The 22,358-nt window shown below is 44.7% G+C and overlaps 2 protein-coding genes across 2 annotated transcripts; one reads left to right on the top strand and one right to left on the bottom strand.

Annotated features, from left to right (window-relative positions):
• Nucleotides 1-4,224: 4,224 nt before the first annotated feature.
• Nucleotides 4,225-5,163, top strand: LOC100519723 (olfactory receptor 52A1-like). The gene has a single exon (XM_084978205.1). The coding sequence runs from the start codon at nucleotides 4,225-4,227 to the stop codon at nucleotides 5,161-5,163; it is 939 nt and encodes a 312-aa protein (XP_084834331.1).
• Nucleotides 5,164-15,972: 10,809 nt separating this feature from the next.
• On the bottom strand, nucleotides 15,973-16,917 carry LOC110255371 (olfactory receptor 52A1-like). The gene has a single exon (XM_021062374.2). The coding sequence runs from the start codon at nucleotides 16,915-16,917 to the stop codon at nucleotides 15,973-15,975; it is 945 nt and encodes a 314-aa protein (XP_020918033.2).
• Nucleotides 16,918-22,358: the final 5,441 nt, after the last annotated feature.

Genomic DNA, 22,358 nt, shown 5'->3' with positions numbered 1-22,358 from the left:
GGCACAGGAACATGTTTCCATTCAAATAGACGTTAGCCTTAATTTGCAAAGGAGGACAACATAAAAGGAACTCAGCTTACTAAAACATGTGTATAAACTTCGTGCTTAATTTAGCCAGTGGAAAAGGAAAAAAGAGGGGCAAGGGGGGTGTCTGCAAGCTGTAGTCATGATCTCTGGGACACCAGGTGTGAAAGAACCCTAGAGACCACAATTAAATCCTTCTGGGCCCTGGTGGGTTAGCCAGGGGCTCATCAACCCCTCGGTGTGTATTCCCAACTCCTCTCTTGCCACAAATCCCTTAGAAAACATTAAAGGAGGTGGCCAGCACCATCGTTCCTCAAGCCAAGCTGAATAAAGGATGCTCTGCCCCAGAGGAACACAGAGCTTGCCGTTAGTCTTGCTGAAGAACAAACACAAAACCGTGACTTCTGGGAGACTCACACACGAGGGAGGGCGTCGGCATTGCAGAGAGAAAAGAGAAGCCTGAAAGGCCATCCTAGAGATGCCCGCCCATCGCAGAAGGCTCCGACACCCCATGGATGAGAGTCCCTGGCACTGACTCGGTGCTGTTGAAGAGGTTCCAGACAGGAAGAGGAGGCACAGCAGGAGACATCACGGAGGACTAAGGACTGACGAGAGGTAAGCCACGAGGGACGGTGATCAGAAGAGCTTTAGTGCTCTTCGGGTCCTTGGGAAGAGTAGAACCAGCTCCCAACAACTGGCAAACAAGTCTCACTATGCCCAAGTCTACCGCCATACCTATGCCCGTAAGAACCCCTCCACCTCTTCCACCAGGCTCACAAGCTTCTCCCCTGCTATTCCACTATCTGTACGTGTCAGACCATCCTCAAGTGCTGCTCCTGGTCCCTGAAACAGGCAGACACAGCGACTGTTCTTCAAGCCTTCCTATTCTGATCTCATTGTCTTTGAGAAAGAGAAACTTCCCTACTATTAGAGTCAGTGTTGTAATGATTGATCATAAAATTAGTCCAACCTACGGGTATCCAACTGCTTAGGGAGTGACTAGTCCATCTGAACTATATGTGACCTGACACAGGCTTCCTCCCTTCAAACGACCTTTTGATGCTTTCACTTGAGGTTTAACAGCACAAACCACAGCTGCTTCTGCATTAGTGACTTATTTTTTTTAATTTCATATGTGCATATTCTAATGTATCGTGAACATATGGGACTCATCATTTATAAAATCTCCATGGATCTGTGGTATGCCTACAAAATTACATCAATGTCTTAATAGTATTGCAAAAAGCCAGAGTTCAAGTTTCCTCACTTTTGTTATAAATTTGTTTTCCCATTTGTTTTTATTCCCACTGTACAGCATGGGGACCCGGTTACACATACAAGTATAGATCATTTTTTGTCCCATTGTCATGCTGCATTGTAAGTATCTAACAGAGTTCTCAGTGCTACACAGCAGGATCTCATTGTAAATCCACTCCAAGAGCAATAGTTTGCACCCGTTAACCCCAAGCTCCCAATCCCTCTCACTCTCTCCCCCTCCCCCACCCCGGGCAACCACAAGTCTATTCTCCAAGTCCATGACTTTCTATTCTGTGGAAAGGTTTATTTGTGCTGTGTATAAGATACCAGACATATCATATGGTGTTTGTCTTTCTCTTGCTGACTTCTTTCACTCAGTATGTGTCTCTAGTTCCATTCGTGTTGCTGCAAATGGCATTAGGTCATTCTTTTTTATGGCTGAGTAGTATTCCATTGTGTGTATATACCACTTCTGCCTAATCCAGTCATCTGTTAATGGACATCTGGGTCGTTTCCGTATCTTGATTATTGTGAATTGAACTGCATTGAACATGTGGGTGCATGTGTCATTTATAAGGAAAGTTTTGTGCAGATATACGCCCAAGAATGGGGCTGCTGGATCACATGGTAGTTCTACATATAGATTTCTAAGGTACCTCCATACTGATGTCCATCATGGCTGTACCAGCTTATATTCCCACCAAAAGTGCAAAAGAGCTCCCTTTTTCACACAACCCCTTCCAGCACTTGTTATTTGGGGACTTATTAAGGATGGCCATTCTGACTGGTGTGAGGTGGTATCTCACGGTAGCTCTGATTGGCATTTCTCTAATAATCAGGGACGCTGAGCATTTTTCCATGTGCTTGTTGGCCATCTGTTTATCTTCCTTGGAGGAGTGTCTACTCAGGTCTTTTGCCCATTTATCCTTTGGGTTGTTGGCTTTTTTGCTGTTGAGGTGTATAAGTTGTTTGCATAGTCTAGAGAAGAAGCCCTTGTCAGTTGTATCATTTGAAACTCTTTTCTCCCATTCTGTATGCTGGGAACTATAAGACATTAATCAAGGAAATCAAAGAAGATGGAAAGAAATGGAAAGACAGTCCATGTTCCTGGATTGGAAAAATTAATATTGTAAAAATGGCCATTCTACCCAAAGCAATCTACAGATTCAATGCAATCCCTATCAAATGACCCATGACATTTTCCATAGAAATAGAACAGACAATCCAAAACCTCACACGAAATCCCAAAAAAACCCAGAATTGCTAGAGCAATCCTGAGAAACAAAAACCAAGTGGGAGGCATAGCTCTTCCAGACTTCAAGCAATATCACAAAGCCACAGTCATCAAGAGAGTGTGGCACTGGTACCAAAACAGACAGACAGACCAATGGAACAGAATAGAGAGTGCAGAAATAAACCCTGACACCTATGGTCAATTAATCTTTGACAAAGGAGGCAAGAACATAAAATGGGAAAAAGACACTCTTTTCAGAAACTATTGCTGGGAAACCTGGACAGGTGCATGCGAATCACTGAAACTAGAACGCACCCTTACACCATTCGCAAAAATAACTCAATGTGGCTGAAAGACTTAAATAGAAGACAAGACACCATCAAACTCCTGGAAGAGAGGAGTTCCTGTCATGGCTCAGTGGTGAAGGAATGTGACTAGGAACCCTGAGGTTGTAGGTTCGATCCCTGGCCTTGCTCAGTGGGTTAAGGATCTGGCATTGCCGTGAGCTGTGGTGTAGGTTGCAGGCGTAGCTCGGATCCCTCGTTGCTATGGCTCTGTCGTCGGCCAGCGGCTACAGCTCCGATTCGACCCCAAGCCTGGGAACCTCCATATGCCATGGGAGCGGCCCCAGAAAAGGCAAAAAACAAACAAACCAACAAAACAACCTCCTGGAAGAGAACATAGGCAAACCATTCTCGGACATCAACCTTAGGAATATTTTCTCAGTTCAGTCTCCCAAAGCAACAGAAATAAAAGTGAAAATATCCAGTGGGACCTAATCAAACTGACACGCTTTTGCACAGCAAACGAAAGCAAAAAGAAGCAAATAGTGACATATTTTCTGAGGTTCAGCATAGGGCTACCATGACCACACACACTGCTGCTGCGGATTCCTTTGCCTTCTGCAGATTCCCCTCCTCTAGCTATCTTGTGATGCATGTTATAGAAGTTTCAAATGCAATTTCAGCACACACTTTTTTTTTTAAGTATTTAAACTTTTAGAAATATAGGGAGCAAAAATATGGGTTTATTAGAAATATAGAATGTAGCAGGGAACTTTTCCCAAACTCGCTAAATAGACATGAATTTGAATAATCTTTTCTTAAGCTCTTCCTCACATTCTCATGCAGGACATCTGGTCTTACACAGAGACAGAGAGGATAGATTGATGCTTTGGGGTGACACATATTTCCGTATCTGTTATCGGTTGGTGGGATATTTTCACTCTCATGTACAGGTCAGAGTGTGAGTATTTGCTGATCTAAACCAACTCATCCTGATTTAGAGACAATTGAGAAAAATACAGAAGTAAAGCAGTTACCAAGACTAGAGAATATGTATAGATTCATCACGTTTAATTAAAAGGCACGTTTCAAGCAAAATAAACAAGACTTTTTTTTTTTTTTTGGTCCACAGGATTGGAATGACACGACAACCGAGTTTATTTGCTAACTTCGTTATTTTGCTGGTTTTAATGCAGGTGTGCTGCCCCACACATCACATGTTATTGTGCCACAGGGCTTGTCGACATGTTTCCTAAACACAAGGATGTGTCTCTGTGATCGTTATTTTACATCTCAGACACATGCGATGGATGATGGGACCTAAGATTTCTACCAAAATCATGACTCTGGATAAAAACTAGTAGAAAAGGAAGAAACACTGACGGAGAAAGTTCTTTCCTTGGCATCAGGAAACACAAGGACACTATGTCCATCTCCAACGTCACGATCCCCACGCCCTCTGTGTTGACACTGATAGGGATCCCAGGCCTGGAGTCTGTGCAGAGCTGGATCGGGATTCCATTCTGTGCCATGTATCTCACTGCTGTGCTGGGAAATTCCTGGCTTCTGAGCATCATCAGGTCAGAACGCAGCCTCCGTGAGCCCATGTACATGTTCCTAGGCATGCTGGCAGTCACGGATATCGCACTTAGTACCAGCATTGTGCCCAAGATGCTTGGAATCTTCTGGTTTCATGTCTCAGAGATTTATTTTGATGCCTGCTTGCTTCAGATGTGGCTCATACACACATTTCAGTGTATCGAGTCAGGCATCCTGCTGGCCATGGCCCTGGACCGCTATGTGGCCATCTGTTCTCCCCTGAGGCATGCTGCCATCTTTACCCAGCAGCTAGTCACTCAGATTGGGGTTGCGGTAACACTCAGGGCTGCCATTCTTGTAGCCCCATCCCTCGTCCTGATAAAGTGTCGATTGTACCTTTATCATACGACAGTCATCTCCCACTCCTACTGTGAGCACATGGCCATTGTGAAACTGGCTGCAGGAAACATCCGAGTCAACAAAATCTATGGTCTGTTTGCCGCCTTCACTGTTGCAGGGTTTGACCTCACCATCATCACTCTGTCCTATGTCCAAATATTCATCGCAGTGTTTCGTCTGCCCCAGAAGGAGGCCAGGCTGAAAGCGGTCCACACTTGCATCCCTCACATCTGCATCTTCCTGCAGTTCTACCTCCTTGCTTTCTTCTCCTTCTTCACACACAGGTTTGGTGGGCACATCCCCCCTTACATCCACATCCTCTTCTCCAGCATCTACTTGGTGGTCCCTCCGTGCCTCAATCCGCTTGTCTATGGGGCAAAGACCAAGCAGATCCGCATCCATGTGACAAAAATGTTCCATTCGTGAAAGTGACCAGGATTCATCCTTTCATGATTTTCTTGGTGGGCAATGTCATAACCCTTCACAATATATAAAATGAACAATCTATTTTACTTGAGATGTTTGAGTTTTTCATTTAATTTTTTTTTTAATTTACCGGAATGTTAGCATCTTACAGATCCTCTTAGCCCATGACAACGGTCTCCCAACAGGATGGTGGATTCTTTCTGGGTAATGAGAGCAGACATAAAAGAGAAAAATAGCGAATGTATGTCCTTTCCCCGCTCTTTCATTTTTAGTTCCTGGCTGAATGTCTCCTTGTAAGCATCTGACTCTAGAAGATTCACATGTGACAGATCCCTCACTGAACTGAGATACAGCTAAGGTGTGTTCTGCAGTGTCCAGGTCCTCAGGGAAATCCAGTTCTTAAAGCTATTTCTTGGTCACCCGCGTTGTCTTCAAAATAATAAATAGAGGGAGGTCCTGTTGTGGCTCAGTGCTTAGGTACCCGACTAGCATCCATGAGGATGCGGGTTCAGTCTCTAGCCTCACTCCGTGGGTTAAGTGTCCAGCCTTGCTGTGACCTGTGGTGTAGGACACAGGCACAGATCCTCATGGCTCTGGCTGGGGCTGGGGCTGGGGCTGGCAGCCACAGCTCTGATTCGACCCCTAACCTGGAACGTCCATAAGCCCCAGGTACAGACTACAACAAAAAGGAAGAGAAGGAGGATTGTATTTTATCTATGTTGTTATCAAAACTAAACAAAACATTTTATGTTTCTAATGAGATAATACAGTCCAGAAACTTCAGTGAATGTGTAAGTTCCTTCAGGGAATGACAGGCACAGAAAGCATGAGAATGCACGTGTTCCATTTTACACATCAGTACTTTCTCTGCTACCTCCACCACTTTTCTAATTACCTCCTCAAGCGTTATCAAAATCCTAGAATCTTATCCATAGCATGCTGGAGAAGAGGAGCATAATGGTGAGTCTGACATAGGGGTTCATTTCCCTGAGTTCAGAACTTTGGTTGCCTTAAGTTTTGGGAAGAAAGAGATACAGGCGAATGGGGAGAAGTGAAAGTGGGTTGCATGAATTCATCTCTAGATTTGGCAGTAAATTCACGCTTTAGGAGAACAGAGCGTCAGTCTCCCATCTTTTGAGAGAGAAACTTTCAGTCTTCATGAGAATTTTGCAGAGTCTCACTCCCTTGGGCCCAGGGATGGAAAAGCATCATCACTGTCTCCTCTGCAAGAGCAGAAACCAAGGGAAGCCCAGGACGAATCCTGAATGGTCTCCCTCTCCCAGGTGCCAAGACGTGAGCAAGAAACTGGCAGGAGGTGGGGGAGGAGAGAGGGCAGTGGGTTGTGGCAGGAGAGACAGGCACATCTGAGAAAGCCATGGCAGCTCTCAGGAACTTAGGAACACCTAGGGCCTTGGGGACTCAGTTTTAGGTTTTAACTGCAACTCTCAGACAGCCAAAAAAAAACAAGAAATCTATCTCCATGTTCCCTTGTTTGTGCAATAAATACTAAAATCCACCTTAAATTTGTGGCTTCATTTTTTATGCTCCTACACTAAAGAAGGCTGTAGCACTTTGGAGGATGGGAAAATACAATTTGAAGTGTGATAACTTATGGCTCCAAATGCAGAAACCACATGGTTTGCCAGCAACCCTAGAGGTGAACAGGTTTAACTGATCTGCAGAGAGAAACAGTACAACCGGTTTATCACAGTGACAGATGAGATGGCCTTCTCTGACCAACCTACATGAGATGAAGTCAATTGATCCTGAAGAATGAGAGCCGTGCATCCACTCAGGTAAAGGGCCCAGTGCGGGCCTAGTTCCACCTGAATATCTGAGGATTGCCCTTGGACAGGAAATATCTTACACACATAAATTAAGTCTGTAGAGATCGAAAGTATGGGATTCAGGGTGAATAGTCTGAGCTCAATTCCAAATCAATGCTGGGAACCTTACCAGGTTGCAGAGCTTTCTACGCCTCTGTGGAATCACCCCTAATGCAGTGTCTCCAGAGTGGCTATGAGGGGAATGTATTATCATGCACATTCAGGGCTGGCGCTATTCTTCAACAACTGTCATTTATTTTCACATACTCTCCTAATAGTATTGGGAGAGAAGGCTTAGACAAGGAAAGTCAGAAAGCAAAGAGGTGAAATTACAGCTGACACCACAGTCGTACAAAGGATCCTAACACAACATGGGGAATAGCTAGATGACAAGAAATTGGCAACCTGGAAACTGACACACTGTATTGATACCTGCATCCCAGGCTGAATCATGAAGAAGTAGAAAATCTGAATAGACAGATCTCCAGTAGAACTTTGAAACCATAACTGGAAACCTCTCCAAATCTAAGAGTCCCGGACCTGCGAGCTTCACAGGTGAGTTCTACCACAATGTTCAAGGACCATTTAATACCTGTCCTTCTAAACCTCTTCCAAAGTATAGGAGTTCCCGTCATGGCTCAGTCGAACCAAATCAGACTAGTATCCATGAGGACGCAGGTGCCATCCCTGGCCTCGCTCAGCGGGTTAAGAATCCCGCTTTGCGGTGAGCTGTGATGTAGCTCACAGGCATGGCTTGGATACGACGTTGCTGTGGCTGTGGTGTAGGCTGGCAGATACAACTGCAATTCGACCCCTAGTCTGGGAACCTCCATGTGCCAAGGGTGTGGACGTATGAAGACAAAAAAAAAAAAAAAATAACATAAAATAAAAACCACAATTCTTCCAAACCACTGAAGAGGAGAGAATGGTTCCTAAGTCGTTTTATTACGTAAATCTTTCTCCGACACCAAAACATGGAAAGGGCAATAAAAAACTTAAGGTCCAATAACTGCGATGAACTAGATAAAAAATCCTTGAAACCAAATATCAGCAAACTGAATCCCATAAGTCATTAGAAATGTCATACATTATGATCAAGCGGGAATGGATCCAGGATCCAGAGAGGCAAGGATGGTTCAACATCAGCAAATCCAACAATGTGATATGTATCACATTAATAGTTTCAAACGTCGAAACCGGAGTTCCCGTCGTGGAGCAGCGGTTAACGAATCCGACTAGGAGCCATGAGGTTGCGGGTTCGGTCCCTGCCCTTGCTCAGTGGGTTAACGATCCGGCATTGCCGTGAGCTGTGGTGTAGGTTGCAGACGCGGCTCGGATCCCGCGTTGCTGTGGCTCTGGCGTAGGCCGGTGGCTACAGCTCCGATTGGACCCCTAGCCTGGGAACCTTCATATGCCGTGGGAGCGGCCCAAGAAATAGCAAAAAGACAACAACAACAACAACAAAAAAAAAGTCAAAACCATAGGATCAGCTCAATCGATGAAAAAAAGTGGATGACAATGTTTAATAATGTTTATGATTAAAACAAAAGAAAGAAAGAAAACACTCTCCACCACTATGGAAAACCCTATGGAGGTTCCTTAGAACTATGGTATTCTTCAGCAATCCTACTCCTGGGCAGTTATCCAGACAAAACTGTCATTCGAAAAGATACATGCACTCCTGTGTTCACTGCAGCGGTATTCACAGGAGCCAAGATATGGAAACAACCTAAATGTCCATCAGCAGATGAAACAATTAAGAACGGGTGGGACATATATGCAATGGAATACTACTCAGCCAGAAGAAGAATGAAATAAAGCCATTTGTAGCAACATGGATGCAACTGGAGATTCCCACATTAAGTGAAGTACGTGAGAAAGAGAAAGACACATCCCTGATAGGGGGAATCTCAACTACAGCACAAGTGAAGCTATCTAAAATACAGAAACAGACCCACAGACATCATGAACAGACAATGAGGTGGTCAAGGGAGAGGGAGGAAGGAGTGGGATAGACGGGGAGTTTGGGGTTGATAGATACAAATGATTCCATTTTGAATGGATAAGCTTTGAGGTCCTACTATATAGCACAGGGAAATAGGCAACTATATCCAAACTCTTAGGACAGAACAAGATGGAAGACAGATTAAGAAAAATATACTACATAAAATATACAATCGGGTCACTCTGCTGTACAGCAGAAATTGGCCCAACACTGGAAATCAACTATACTTAGTAGAAAAACAAAACCGTCTCCACAAAGTGCGTATGGAAGGAACGCATCTCAAAATAATAAAGGCCTCATACGACAAGGCCACAGCAAACATCCCACTCAAAGAAGTGAAAGGACTAGCTCAAGGTCGGGAAGAAAGCCAGGCTGCCTACTCTTGATCCTTATTCAAGAGAGTCTTGCAAAGCACAGGAAGAGCCATTAGGCAACATGTTGCCTGAAATACGTGAGGAGTAGCCAAAGGGGACACAGGGACACTAAGGCAGCAAATGCGGTTTGAAAGATGGTGCCAAAAGACGGACGCGATCCAGGGTAGCTGCACACCTTCAATGTGGAAAAAAAAACCCCACAGTGTCTCAGAAGTGCAATCAAAGGACGTGTGCCTGCACGTCGTCTCCACGTGTCTACCCGGTATCACAACGAAAAGCAATCCAAACAGATGTGCACCTCCTGTGTGTACTACTTTCTCATTTCTGAGGAATGACTCGCAGACTGCAAAGTATGTGCATCTTAAGCTTGTCTTTTGACAATTGTCTTCCCCACATTCTCATCAAAATGCGGAGCGCTGCTGGCATTCTAGACAAGATCCTCCTCGAGTCCCCTCCCACCCCTGCTTCTCACCTCCCACCCCTGCTGAGGAACAAATCCCTTATGGTTCACTCCCTGATTTCTTTAGCCTCTTCTGCTCACCACACATAGGATCATGTAAGCAGAACGGTCCAGTTTCTTTTCTTCACCAAAACGTCTCTGATGTTTACGGATGTTACTGGGGGGCCTTCACCGTTCATTTCATCATAAAGTGTCAGATGAAGACTACTGCCTTTTTACTATTAATTTGTAGGAATAACTTTTACACTTTAGATTCAAGTCTTGTGTCAGAATACATGTCTGTATGTGTGTATATAGAGTATGATTTCACCATCTATATGGTGCTTACTGAGTTTTTAAAAAGTATGCATTTGTAGAAATGAATTGCAAAAATGGTGGTGTCTTAGAGCTTCTCTGTCCTGACATGGAAATATCTGCCTATCTTCAAGACAGAGAGATGTCCTATGTTTTTCTTCTTGATAGATTTGTGTTTAGTTTCTACATTTGGGGTTATTACATTTGGGGTGTGTCAGTTAAGCTGTTTGTACAACTCTTTTTACTCTCATTCTGTGTGTTGAAAAGGGTTTCCGTGGTCTGTTGAATGGCTCGGGCATCTTTATAGAATACAACTGATTATACGAATGTGAGTTTTCTCATAGGTCCTCCATTCCGTGTCATTAATAACGTGTCTTTATTTTCATGGTGATAGCAGAATATCTTGATTACTATAGTTTTACAGTAAGTACTTATTTCAGGTACTGTAAGGACTCAAAATGTATTCCTTTTTTAAAGAGTGCTTCACGTTGATCACACTGAGTTTCCTTATACGATGCAGAATCAGTTTTTAATGCTTGCAAAGGGTGTGTGCTAGGATTCTCTCAGGACTGTTTGAAGTCCTAGGATTCACTGCATGGAACTGACTTTGTAACAATATTGAGATTGCAGGATATGACGGCGGTAGCGCTCTGTCGTTCTTTAGACCCGTCTGCTGTCTCCCGACAATCTCTGCAATTCTTAGTACAGAATCCTTGTGTTTTATTTTACTGTACACATAAACACATCTTGAAGTATCATGTTTTATGCTCAATAGCCAATGGTCTTTTTTACTTTCCAGGGACTTTTTCCAGTCAGTTGATTCACAGAACTCGTTTCGTATGAACTTTGTGTCTTATAACTGAGTGACTGTCTCTTTTGAAAAAAGGCATCACTTTATTCACCTACTCAGGACGTTTCACCTTAACAAACAGGTTTCCACTGTACCGCACAGGGAACTGTGTGTGACTGCACAGCCAAAACCGAAGAAACACTGTAAATCAACTATACTTAAAACTAGTGACATCAATTACTTCATTTGAAAAAACAAATACGATATAAATTTGGCATTGCGTATATCAGCCTAAGGTCTTCCACCCAGGTGATAATATTGCTATTCTCTGATCCAATACACTTCTTCTGGGAGCTGTTGACCTATAAAGTATTCACTCGTGGAGTTCCCGTCGTGGCGCAGTGGTTAACGAATCCGACTAGGAACCATGAGGTTGCGGGTTCGGTCCCTGCCCTTGCTCAGTGGGTTAACGATCCGGCGTTGCCGTGAGCTGTGGTGTAGGTTGCAGACACGGCTCGGATCCTGAGTTGCTGTGGCTCTGGCGTAGGCCGGTGGCTACAGCTCCGATTCGACCCCTAGCCTGGGAACCTCCATATGCCGCGAGAGTGGCCCAAGAAATGGCAAAAAGACAAAAAAAAAAAAAAAAAAAAAAAAAAAAAAAGTATTCACTCGTAAATGTGGAACATAGCTGTTTATTAGAACCCTTGCATAACGTTTCATTTCAGATTGGCTTCGTGAAAGAAACTCTTTTAAAATCCCTGTGTTAGGAGTCTCCAGAGTAACAACCAAAAGGATGTACAGAGAAATATAAATACTGACATCATATACATATGGGTAGGGGAGAGAGAGAGAGAATGAATTATTAAAGAGAATTGGCTCATATAATTATGGAGTCCAGCAACACACACGTTTTTGCAGGAAAATTAGCAAGCTAGGGACCTGGGAGCCCCAATGACTTATTTTCAGTCTGAGTTTGAAAGCCTACTAACAAGGACAGCTGATGGTATATCTCCAGTCTAAAGTCCTGCAAAGTCAAGACATTAGAAAACTCAGTGTTTAGATTCTAGTCCTAACACACATGCACACGCACACACACACATGTGCGCACACACACACATCCAGGATTCCAACTTGAAGGCTGTCATGCAAGAAGATGGTTCACTGTCCAGAAGAAGGGTCAGCCTTTCCATGCTCTTCAGGTCTTCAGGGGATGGGAGGAGGCCCCCGCCAGCAGGGAGGGCTCTCTGCTTTCCTCACTGCACCGCTTCCCTGCTCATCTCATCCAACCAAACCCTCAGAGACACACCCAGAGTCATCAGAATGGCGTCTGGCCAACGCTCTGGGCGCCCTGTGGCCCAGTCACGTTGGCCCATGTAATTAACAACTGCGTCATTTTAAAGGGTATCACTTTGTCACGTGACGCTGGATACGCTCCTCCACAGTGTTTGCTCCAGTATCTATTTTCTGGGAACTTCTAAACCTTGAACGTGAAGCTCTGCCGGGGCCAGAAAAAGGCCTGCCTGTTTTCTGCCTTGGCTTCTGTGATGGCCGAAGCCACGAAATCCAGTTATTAGGTCAAACGGCACACGGTATGCGAGATTTCACTGGAAGGCTGTTTTAGATGTTTTGAAATATACATGTATATATATTAACACACCCCAATATATGCACAAGTATATGGGTATGCAAAGTATACTACATTGAGAGAGAGAGAGAGAGGAAATTATATATATATAATCCCTTCTTCCTATTTCTCTGGAGAATCCTGACCAATACAGGGTCTGAGAAATGTAAGAATTAGACATACAAGTGGTAGATGAGAGACAGAAGACCATCTATAGTTTCAATGCTGTTGAAATGTAAAGACACAGCTTCGTATGAAAGCAAAAGGCACCTGCATCCCTGCATCCCTGCATCCCAAATGTGGCTGATTTTCCATCAAGCCAGGGTGATGCGGCCATCAGAACAATATTCCCACATTGGAGGAGAGGCTGCTCTGGGATGGTCAGCACAAAAGGCCTCAGCTGTGGGCAGTTCTCCACCAGGAAGAAGGGTGGAGATGTGCTGAATGTTGCAAGCTGTTCTTCCCAAAGTAAAGATTTAGACACCGGACTACAGAGAGCCAGCACGGTCAGTGCATCACGGATACCCCACCTGAAAGCCATCCCTGAGAGAGAAAAGTCACCCCCTGCCAAGAATGGGTCGAACATCAGCTCCCTGAAGACCTCTACCTTCATCTGAAGCCACCTGTACAATACAATGCCCAAGGCCTAGTGAAATATTTCTTGTGGCGTTCCCGTTGGGGCTCAGCGGTTAACAAACCATTAGGATCCATGAGGATGTGGGTTCGATCCCTGGCCTCGCTCGGTGGGTTCAGGATCCAGCGTTACCGCGAGCTGGGGTGTGGGTCACAGATGTGACTTGGATCAGGTGTTACTGTGGTTGTGGCCTACGCCCGCAGCTGCAGCTCCGATTGGACCCTTAGCCTGGGAACCTCCATATGCCAAAAGTGAGGCCCTAAAAAGCCAAAAGAGAGAGAAATGTTTCTTGTGACGTCCTGAGGAATAAAGCCCTTAAAGTATTAGTTCACTCAATCAATTTCTCAGATCTTCAACTCAGGAAGAAAAGGACAGAAATGAGAAAAATGGTCAATGGAACAATGAAATAATTCACAGAACATACCACTGAGAACAATGATGACCAGAACAGTCGGAAATGACCTCTGATGCTCTTCTGGTCTCACATCCAAGAAAACCGTGGTACCCGAGATCATGGACCCCTACTGGTAACGCACCCCCATCACACCTAATAACCACAGATACTCAAAGCAGTCTCCAAAGGCACCCCGAGGTAGCCTTGAGAGTCACAAATCCATCCCACCCAATGGCACTGAGAAGCCCCGATCATTAAACCAGCCAGACTGCCACCATCTCTATGACGTGTACAGCAGCATTTCCAACATACACAGTGATTTTGTTTTTGTATTGCAGTTATTCATTCTTCTGCCACGCCCATGGCATGTGGAGATTAACAGGCCAGCGATGGAACCTGCACCAGAGCCGCGGCTGTGGCAATACTGCATCTTCAACTTGCAGAGCCACACAGGAACTTTATTCACAGTGATTTAATGTCCTAAATCAAAGCATGCAGGCGCTCCCCTTGTGCTTCAGAGGGCAAAGAATTGACTAGTATCCACGCGGATGCAGGTTCGAGCCCTGCCCTCACTCAGTGGGTTAAAGGACCCAGCACTGCCGTGAGCTGAGATGTAGGTCGCAGATGGTATCGGATCTGGTGTGGCTGGGGCTGTGGTGAAGTCAGCAGCTCCGATTAGACCCCTAGCCCTGGAACGTCCACATGCCACAGTGTGGACATTCAAAAAATAAATGTAAAAAGGCATGGACACCTTCACACACGTGAATACTGTTCAGCACCTTTATTGAAAAATGACCAATAAGCTGACGTTTTCAGGAAAAATCCACCGCTGGTAAGTTCTAAAGTCCTTAATCCTTAAACAGAGCAACCACATATTTACTAAAATTATAACTTAGCTGTTTAAAAGGCATGGTAATCAATACATGCTGGCACATGCCCAAGGAGATACACACAGAAACACACACACGTGTGTCCATCTCATAGAGAAAAGCTCTCGTAGGAGACATAGTGGTTTTCAGAATAAAGTTCAGCCATTTTGCACAATGTCCGTGCCCATTCGTAATATTCATGGTGTTTCCTCAAAGTGCACCTTACATTGCAGAACACAACACAACACCACACCCTGTGCCCTGCCCTTCACCACTTTCTCTCGGTGACATCGCCTCGGTCCCGCACCTGGCATGGTGGGTCCTTCCGTCCGGGGTCACGGGTCATCCTGCCTCAAGAATCACGCTCCCTACTTCAGAAACAAGAGCGAGGAGATCTATGACTGATGCTTTGGGCCAGATCCTCATGCTCCGTTCTCTTTGCTCGCTACACATTCTGTGGGGAAAAGGACTACTTCCCTCCCCATTTCTCTGGCCCTCTCTCCCAGAAATGAGAGCTTACGACAGCTACAAACTCATGAAATAGACATACTACGTCAAATGTACCACTAGGCCACTATTCTCTAAGCCACTATTTATAAGAGTATAGGCGTGTGATAACCATCGATGAATTGATTAAGAAGGACAGGATGGAAGAACCAGAAAGAAGACTGAAGTTAAATGGGAACACAGGGGATTTCAAGGGTGTTATGCTTGTAACTCCTTGAGGAACCTTGGGAATGTAATGAGACCTTCAGCCTTAACTGTCTCAGTAGATGCACAATTTTGGATAAGAACATGACAAAGAACACAGAGGCTGCTTTGTGTTTTGTTGTTGATTTTTAAGATGAGCGATTGGATCAAGAAAGAAAGGGAGGCAGCTACTTGATTTCATGCAGCACCTGATTACTCTAGAACAATGAGTGTTTAAAATCACTGAGAAATCCATAATCTATGAGCCCTGCGGGAGGAGGGTGTTTGTTTTCTGTGTGGTTTTTTCGGTCTTTTCAGGTCTGCCTCCATGGCACATGGAAGTTGCAAAGCCAGGAGTGAAATCAGAGTTACAGCAGCCGGCCGACCCCACAGCCACAGCCACAGCCACGTGGGATCAGAGCCTCGTCTGAACCCTACACCACAACTCACGGCAAGGCCAGATCCCTAACCCACTGAGGGAGGCCAGGGATAGAACCTGTGTCCTCATGGATACTAGTTAGGTTCATTACCTCTGAGCCACAATAGGAACCCCTGGAGGAAGACTCTCAGAGAAGATAGCTCAACCTGGGACGAAAAACCACAGAGAAAAGGAAGCAAAACACGTGCACTGTTTTCCTCTTTCTGCGATTCTCACTCTAGTTTCTCAGTGGGAATCCAGAAACCCATTGATTGGCCTCAGGGGCTATGAAACTCTGAAAACCAGCTTTTCCGAAAGCAATTACATGGAAACCTCAAAGATCTCAGACGACACGATTTCTGCAGCTTATTTTTCTTTGGAAAGATGGTTATTATTAGACATAAGGGAAAGCAGAACAGTAGTACTCCTGGTTACTTTCGCGAACGGAATATTTTTGTCACATGGATGCGGATCTGCTTGGTCTTTGCCCCATAGACAACCGGATTGAGGCACGGAGGGACCACCAAGTAGATGCTGGAGAAGAGGATGTGGATGTAAGGGGGGATGTGCCCACAAAACCTGTGTGTGAAGAAGGAGAAGAAAGCAAGGAGGTAGAGCTGCAGGAAGACGCAGATGTGAGGGACGCAAGTGTGGACCGCTTTCAGCCTGGCCTCCTTCTGGGGCAGACGAAACACTGCCATGAATATTTGGACATAGGACAGAGTGATGACTGTGAGGTCAAACCCTACAACAGTGAAGGCCACAAACAGACCGTAGACTTTGTTGACTCGGACGTTTTCTGCAGCCAGCTTCACAATGGCCATGTGCTCACAGTAGGAGTGGGAGATGACAGTTGTATGATAAAGGTGCAATCGACACTTTATCAGGATGAGGCATGGGGCTACAAGAATGGCAGCCCTGAGTGTTACCGCAGCCCCAATCTGAGTGACTAGCTGCTGGGTAAAGATGGCAGCATGTCTCAGGGGGGAACAGATGGCCACATAGCGGTCCAGGGCCATGGCCAGCAGGATGCCTGACTCGATACACTGAAATGTGTGGATGAGCCACATCTGAAGCAAGCAGGCATCAAAATAAATCTCTGAGACATGAAACCAGAAGATTCCAAGCATCTTGGGCACAACGCTGGTACTAAGTGCGATATCCGTGGCTCCCAGCATGCCTAGGAACAGGTACATGGGCTCACGGAGGCTGCGTTCTGACCTGATGATGCTCAGAAGCCAGGAATTTCCCAGCACAGCAGTGAGATACATGGCACAGAATGGAATCCCGATCCAGCTCTGCACAGACTCCAGGCCTGGGATCCCTATCAGTGTCAACACAGAGGGCGTGAGGATCGTGACGTTGGAAATGGACATAGTGTCCTTGGACCTCCCGATGGAACCAAGAGAAGGTCGTCAGGGCTACTCTTCTTCTTCTACTTTCTAGGTTTATCGAACGCCATCACAGTGTCAGAATTTTGTTGCACTCTACAATTATACCATCCACTCCATTCACAGAACGAAGGGAAAAGACAGATCCTCAGAGATTCTTCACCATTCTCAGGAAGCGCATCCACACACACAGTACTCAAGACGGCATGTGCAGGGCGAGCCACCTGCATCAGAACAAGCCAAACACCTGGTCAAGGGAGTAACTGCTGACTTCCGTTATTCTTTTCTGCACCTGAGGACAAAAGAGACTGGCTTGTTTCCTTTGTAAATCTCCTCTGAATATGAGTGAGTCTCTGTTCAATCTCTCCATCTCCCATAGCCAGGGACCTTAGGGCTCTGTTAGTTCCTGTTGTCTTCCACTCACGAACTGTTGGTGTGGACTCCTGATTTCTCAGACTTTGGTAGTGTATTGGGAGAAAAGTCTACCTATGCGAGAAAATAGAGATAGAAAAGTGGACACCCAATAGTTCCCTCTGTCTATCTACGTATCTATTTTGTATGGATAGATGTTCCTTCAAAAGCATGTGAAGGGAGAACTTTAGAGAAGATCATTCAAATCCATGTATTTTGGAGAGTATGGGTCACGGTTTTTGCTAATTCTTACATGTCTAGTAAAATTACACTTCATTTTTCATGCACATTTCACACCTGAAACCCTTCAAACTAGTTGTGTCTTAAAATAGCTGGAATCCCATAATACACACTACAGAATATCCAGAGTCGAGGAATCGCTAAGAAGCAAGAGAATGGGCAGCAGTGACACATGAGGTTACAGGACTCATGCTGGATGGCTGTAGACTATGGGAGAACAGTGACGTGGGTGACTTGGCCAGATGGAGGCTGGCTTCTTGGATTTAAACTGTTCAGAGCTACAATGAGCATGCGATTCAGCCAATGTCGTCTCATTCACTCTGAATGAAGTACAGAACATGAGAACACTGGAATCATTTTATGAGCTGAGACAGAAGACATTAATAGAGAATAGAGGGCCCAGGGATAGGCTCCCCAAAAGGACAGCCTCCCTAAAAGGAGTCACATGTAGAAAGAGACAAGAAGGCAGAGCCGATCGTGGTAGACCTGAGATGACTCAGTACAGGGCTCCAGAGCAACTGACGACAACTGAATCCTTTCTCAATTCACGGACTACGGGTTTTTTTTTTCATAACACATGAACTCTTAGGCTTTACATGAAACTTCTTTTCTGACCAAACTTAGTACCTTTAAAAAATGACACGTTTTGAATCAAGATGCTAAAGCTATACACCTGAGAAACGGGTGTGATTATGTGAAACATAGAGTTAGGTTATTTTCTTGTTTTGTAAACTCTCCAGAGTGTGGCTTTGTGTCTGTAAGCTAATGATCCGCCAGCTGTTCACTGCATGTCACCAAACAAGCCGATGATGCAGGAAGCAGTTGGGATTTATGGTGCTTTAAGCCTTACATGATTGAATATAGTCAACGGGAGTCATTCTAAGACAGAAGGCTGGGCTGGTTGACACATATTTAGGACAGACGAGTCAGTTAAATAAGGACCTTGATTTCCACCAGTTTTCTCCCCAGAGCTTAATTCGATGATGCTGCAATTCATGGGTCATGGCCTCTTCCTGAGAGCAGTAGAGGTTTTCCTCTTCCAAGAGGGGCAGAATTAGAAGAGGAACCTTGAATAAAGACCACACTGTCTGACTCTCTTAAGGGGTCAGAAGATGACTTGGGAGCATTCCCTGCCAGGTACAGGTAGTGGGATGGCAGGTTGAGAGCACATCACTGAACGCACGGCTTTTGAGATGGAGTTACTAGTATTGTAAAAACTGGTAATGAAAACGCATGGGATTCCACGCGGGGACACCGAGAATTACTTGCCAGTTGCTGCTGGAACCGGGTCTGCTCCTACCTGACTCCCGAAGAGTAATCTTAGTTCTTCCTTTTCCTGTCACTCATCACGTCTCACTCAACTGCTCTTCTCCTGGGAGGTCAGCCTCACTTCCTTGCATTCTGTGGGCCGCGTGGCCTCTTCTATCTCTGCCCCCTCGGTAGCAGAACCCAGTGAAAGTCAGCAACTCCAATACGTTTGGTGCTGGGACCGTGTGCCCATGGGTGGACACCTCCAGCATCGGCTTTCAGGCGTCTCTTTTGCCTCCGCAAGACAGACACGCTCCACCTTCTGCACGTCTGCCTGAGGTCACGGTGGCATGTCCATCCTCTGACAGAACGCACAGCACTGGCTGTGCTATTCGGAGACACAGCATCAATTTAGGGAGCTCCAATTGGAGAAGAAAGCTGCTAGGCACCAATCTCAGGGTTCCCTGATGAGCAGGTGAAGAAGAGGGACTTAGAGGATTTATTAGCCCCTAAGGAAAACCACAAGGGACCCATCCGATTTTAACTGAACTCTCTGAAGCTCATCTGCACCGAATGTCCCTGATGTCATTTGTACTAGTTGCAGAAATCTCCTGGCTGTGCTTTTCTCCTTTCCCACAGCCTCAGTGCAGATACATTCATTATATACACAAGGTTTCTTTCCACAAGTGGTGTTCTTTTTGAGCTGCCCTTCTTTGCAAACCATTGACGTCCTCTTAAACGTAGACATGTTCCTGTGCCAGGAGAGCTCTATCTACTAAGTGCTCTTCTGACCCTTCCTTTTACTGAAGCACTTCTGGAAAGAACATGTTCTCCCCGTAAGTGACCATGTGCTACATTTTCCCATCTAACTCTCCTGCAGGGTCATTACTCAGATCTGTTTAAATGAACCCATTTCTGCAACTTCCGTCATTTCTCAGAACGACCAACTCTGGTGCCATTTCTATTTCTTCCCATGCTGAGCTCTGATCAAGGTGTGGCATATTTGAACATTTTTCTCTGGCTCCCTCTCTTCCCCTTCAACAGATTCTCTGTATGCGTGATGTACGTGGATGTACCTTGCAGTTTGAGAAGGAGAGGTGTTAGATCTTCTCTAAATGTTTGAAGGAATTCATCACGAAGCCATCTGGTCTTGGACTTTTGTTTGTGGAGAATGGTTGATTACTGAGTCCATTGCACGACTAGAAATTGATCTGTTCATATTTTCCATTTGCTTGACAGTTCAGCCTCAGGAAATTGTATATTTGCAGGAATTTCTTCCTTTCTTCTACGTTTTCCATTTCATTGGTGCATAATCGTGCATCACAATCTCTAACGATGCTTTGTGCTTTTGTGGCATTGGTTAGGACCTCTCCTTTTTCATTCCTGATTTTATCTATTTGGGTTCCATTCTTTTTTCTTGTGAGTCTGTCAAGGAGTTTATAAATTTTCTTTATTTTTTTCCAAAGAAACAGCAGCTAGTTTCACTGATTTTTTTGTTTGTTTAGTTGTTTTGGAAGTCTCTATTTCATTTATTTCTGCGTGATCTTTATTATCTCCTTCATTCTACTACCTTTGGGTTTTCTTTGTTTTCCTATTTTCTACGGTGGAAGATCAAGGTGTTTATTGGAGATGTGTCTTGTGTCCTGAAGTATGCTTGTGTTGCTATGAACTTCCTTCTTAGAATGCTCTGCTGTAACCCATAGATTTGAATCATTGTGTTTTACTTTCATTTGTCTCCACAATGCATGGGACTACACTGGCCAAATCTCATGCTCGTCGTAGCTCTGAACAGGTGAAATCCAAGGAACAAGCCTCTGTCTGCTAAGCTGCCCATTCCACCACTTCCCTATATTCTGTAGTCATCAGGAAGGAAGCATCTTCCCTCACAGGTGGCTGCTGCCTCTTCTCTTGCTTTGCAGCAACTCCTCCCCACAGACACATTCTGCAGTGTATACTGTAGAGTTTCAGCCCTTTCAAGACACAACTCATTTTAAGGATTTAAGAAAACATTCAGGATTAATGCAATCCTTGAAGAATTAATGACTATCAAGGAGAAGGGGAGGGTTGGTTCAGGGTTGAGAAATGTCATGTTTCTCAATAAGACAGTTACACATTTCGTCTACCTTGTGAAAGGTATTTAATAAGTCATATCACATAGCATTTTTACATATGTTAGGATTCAACAAAAACATCTAAAAATGTAAGGTAAATAATTGCACAGAAACAAAGCCAAACAAGCAAATGAAAAACATAAGGAAGCAAAAGAAATTCAGAGGAGCTGCGGCAGATGAAAGAACTCTGAAGATCCGTCCCTGTTAAGTCACCGTGCGGTCCTGTGTTGGATCCTGGGCAACAACAAAATGTCACTAGAAGGAATCTTTGGACTCTTATCCAACTGTGACTTTGAACTGCCAATTAGCTTAGAGTATTATCTCAGGATTAACAGTTCTGATGTTACCATATGACCCAGCAATCCCACTCCTGGGCACATATCCGACAAAACTTTCACTGAAAAACATACATGCACCCCTATGTTCATTACACCATGATTCACGCAGCCAAGACACGGAAACAACCCTGAATGTCCATCCACAGATAAATGGATTAAGAAGATGTGGCATATCTACACAATGCATACTGTGCAGCCATTAAAAAGAGCAAAATAATGCCACTTGCAGCAACAGGGATGGAACTAGAGACTCTCATCCTGGGTGAAGTACGTCCGAAAGAGAAAGCCCAATACCATACGATGTCACTTCTATGTGGAATCTAATACATGGCACAAATGAACCTTCCCACAGAAAAGAAACACAGGCACTGGACGAACAGACTTGTGGGTGCCAAAGGGAAGCGGAAGCAGTGGGATGGACTCAGAGTCTGGGGTCAAGGGATGCAGACTCCTGCATTCACAGGGGATCAGCAATGAGACCCTGCTGTACAGTACAAGGAATTACATCCAGTCACTTTTGATGGAACACGATGGAGGACGATGTGAGAACAAAAATGTGTGTATACATGTACGACGGGGCCACGTTGCTGAGCAGGAGTAATTGACAGAACACTCTACATCGAGTATAATGGACAAAATAAAAATCATAAAAATCTACGAAACATTCTGAGGGCTAGGGTATCACAGAATAGTTACACAATAGAGTATCACTTTCCTTGGAAAATACAGGTAGAATTATATAGGAAGAAAGAAGCACCATGTCTTCAACTTAATCATAAATGATTTGGAGCAAAAAAAGCAAAAACCGATCTCTCTCTCTCTGATCATCTACCTCTCAAATGAAAATGGGGCAAAACAGAAGTAATTTGTGACTCTGGCCAAGTGTTACATTGGAATCTCCTGACCTATTCTGCAATAGTCTATGCAATGAATGTTATATCAACATCAACGAATTTTGAGCACTGTTCTTGAAAATAACCTCAATTCAGAAAAGCTCACCATGAGTCACACACTTGACCCATTCAGAAATGTACTCATGTGCTTCTGATGATGGCCTGTACCAGTTCCTACTCAAGCA

This window comes from Sus scrofa, chromosome 9, assembly GCF_054392235.1.
Source record: "Sus scrofa isolate SSC_HxYL_T2T_F1_AM1 chromosome 9, Sscrofa_HxYL_maternal_Yorkshire_Landrace_v2.0, whole genome shotgun sequence".
NCBI lineage: Eukaryota > Metazoa > Chordata > Mammalia > Artiodactyla > Suidae > Sus > Sus scrofa.
Note: the sequence above shows the minus strand (reverse complement) of the source record. Positions and strands in the feature narration are given on the sequence as shown.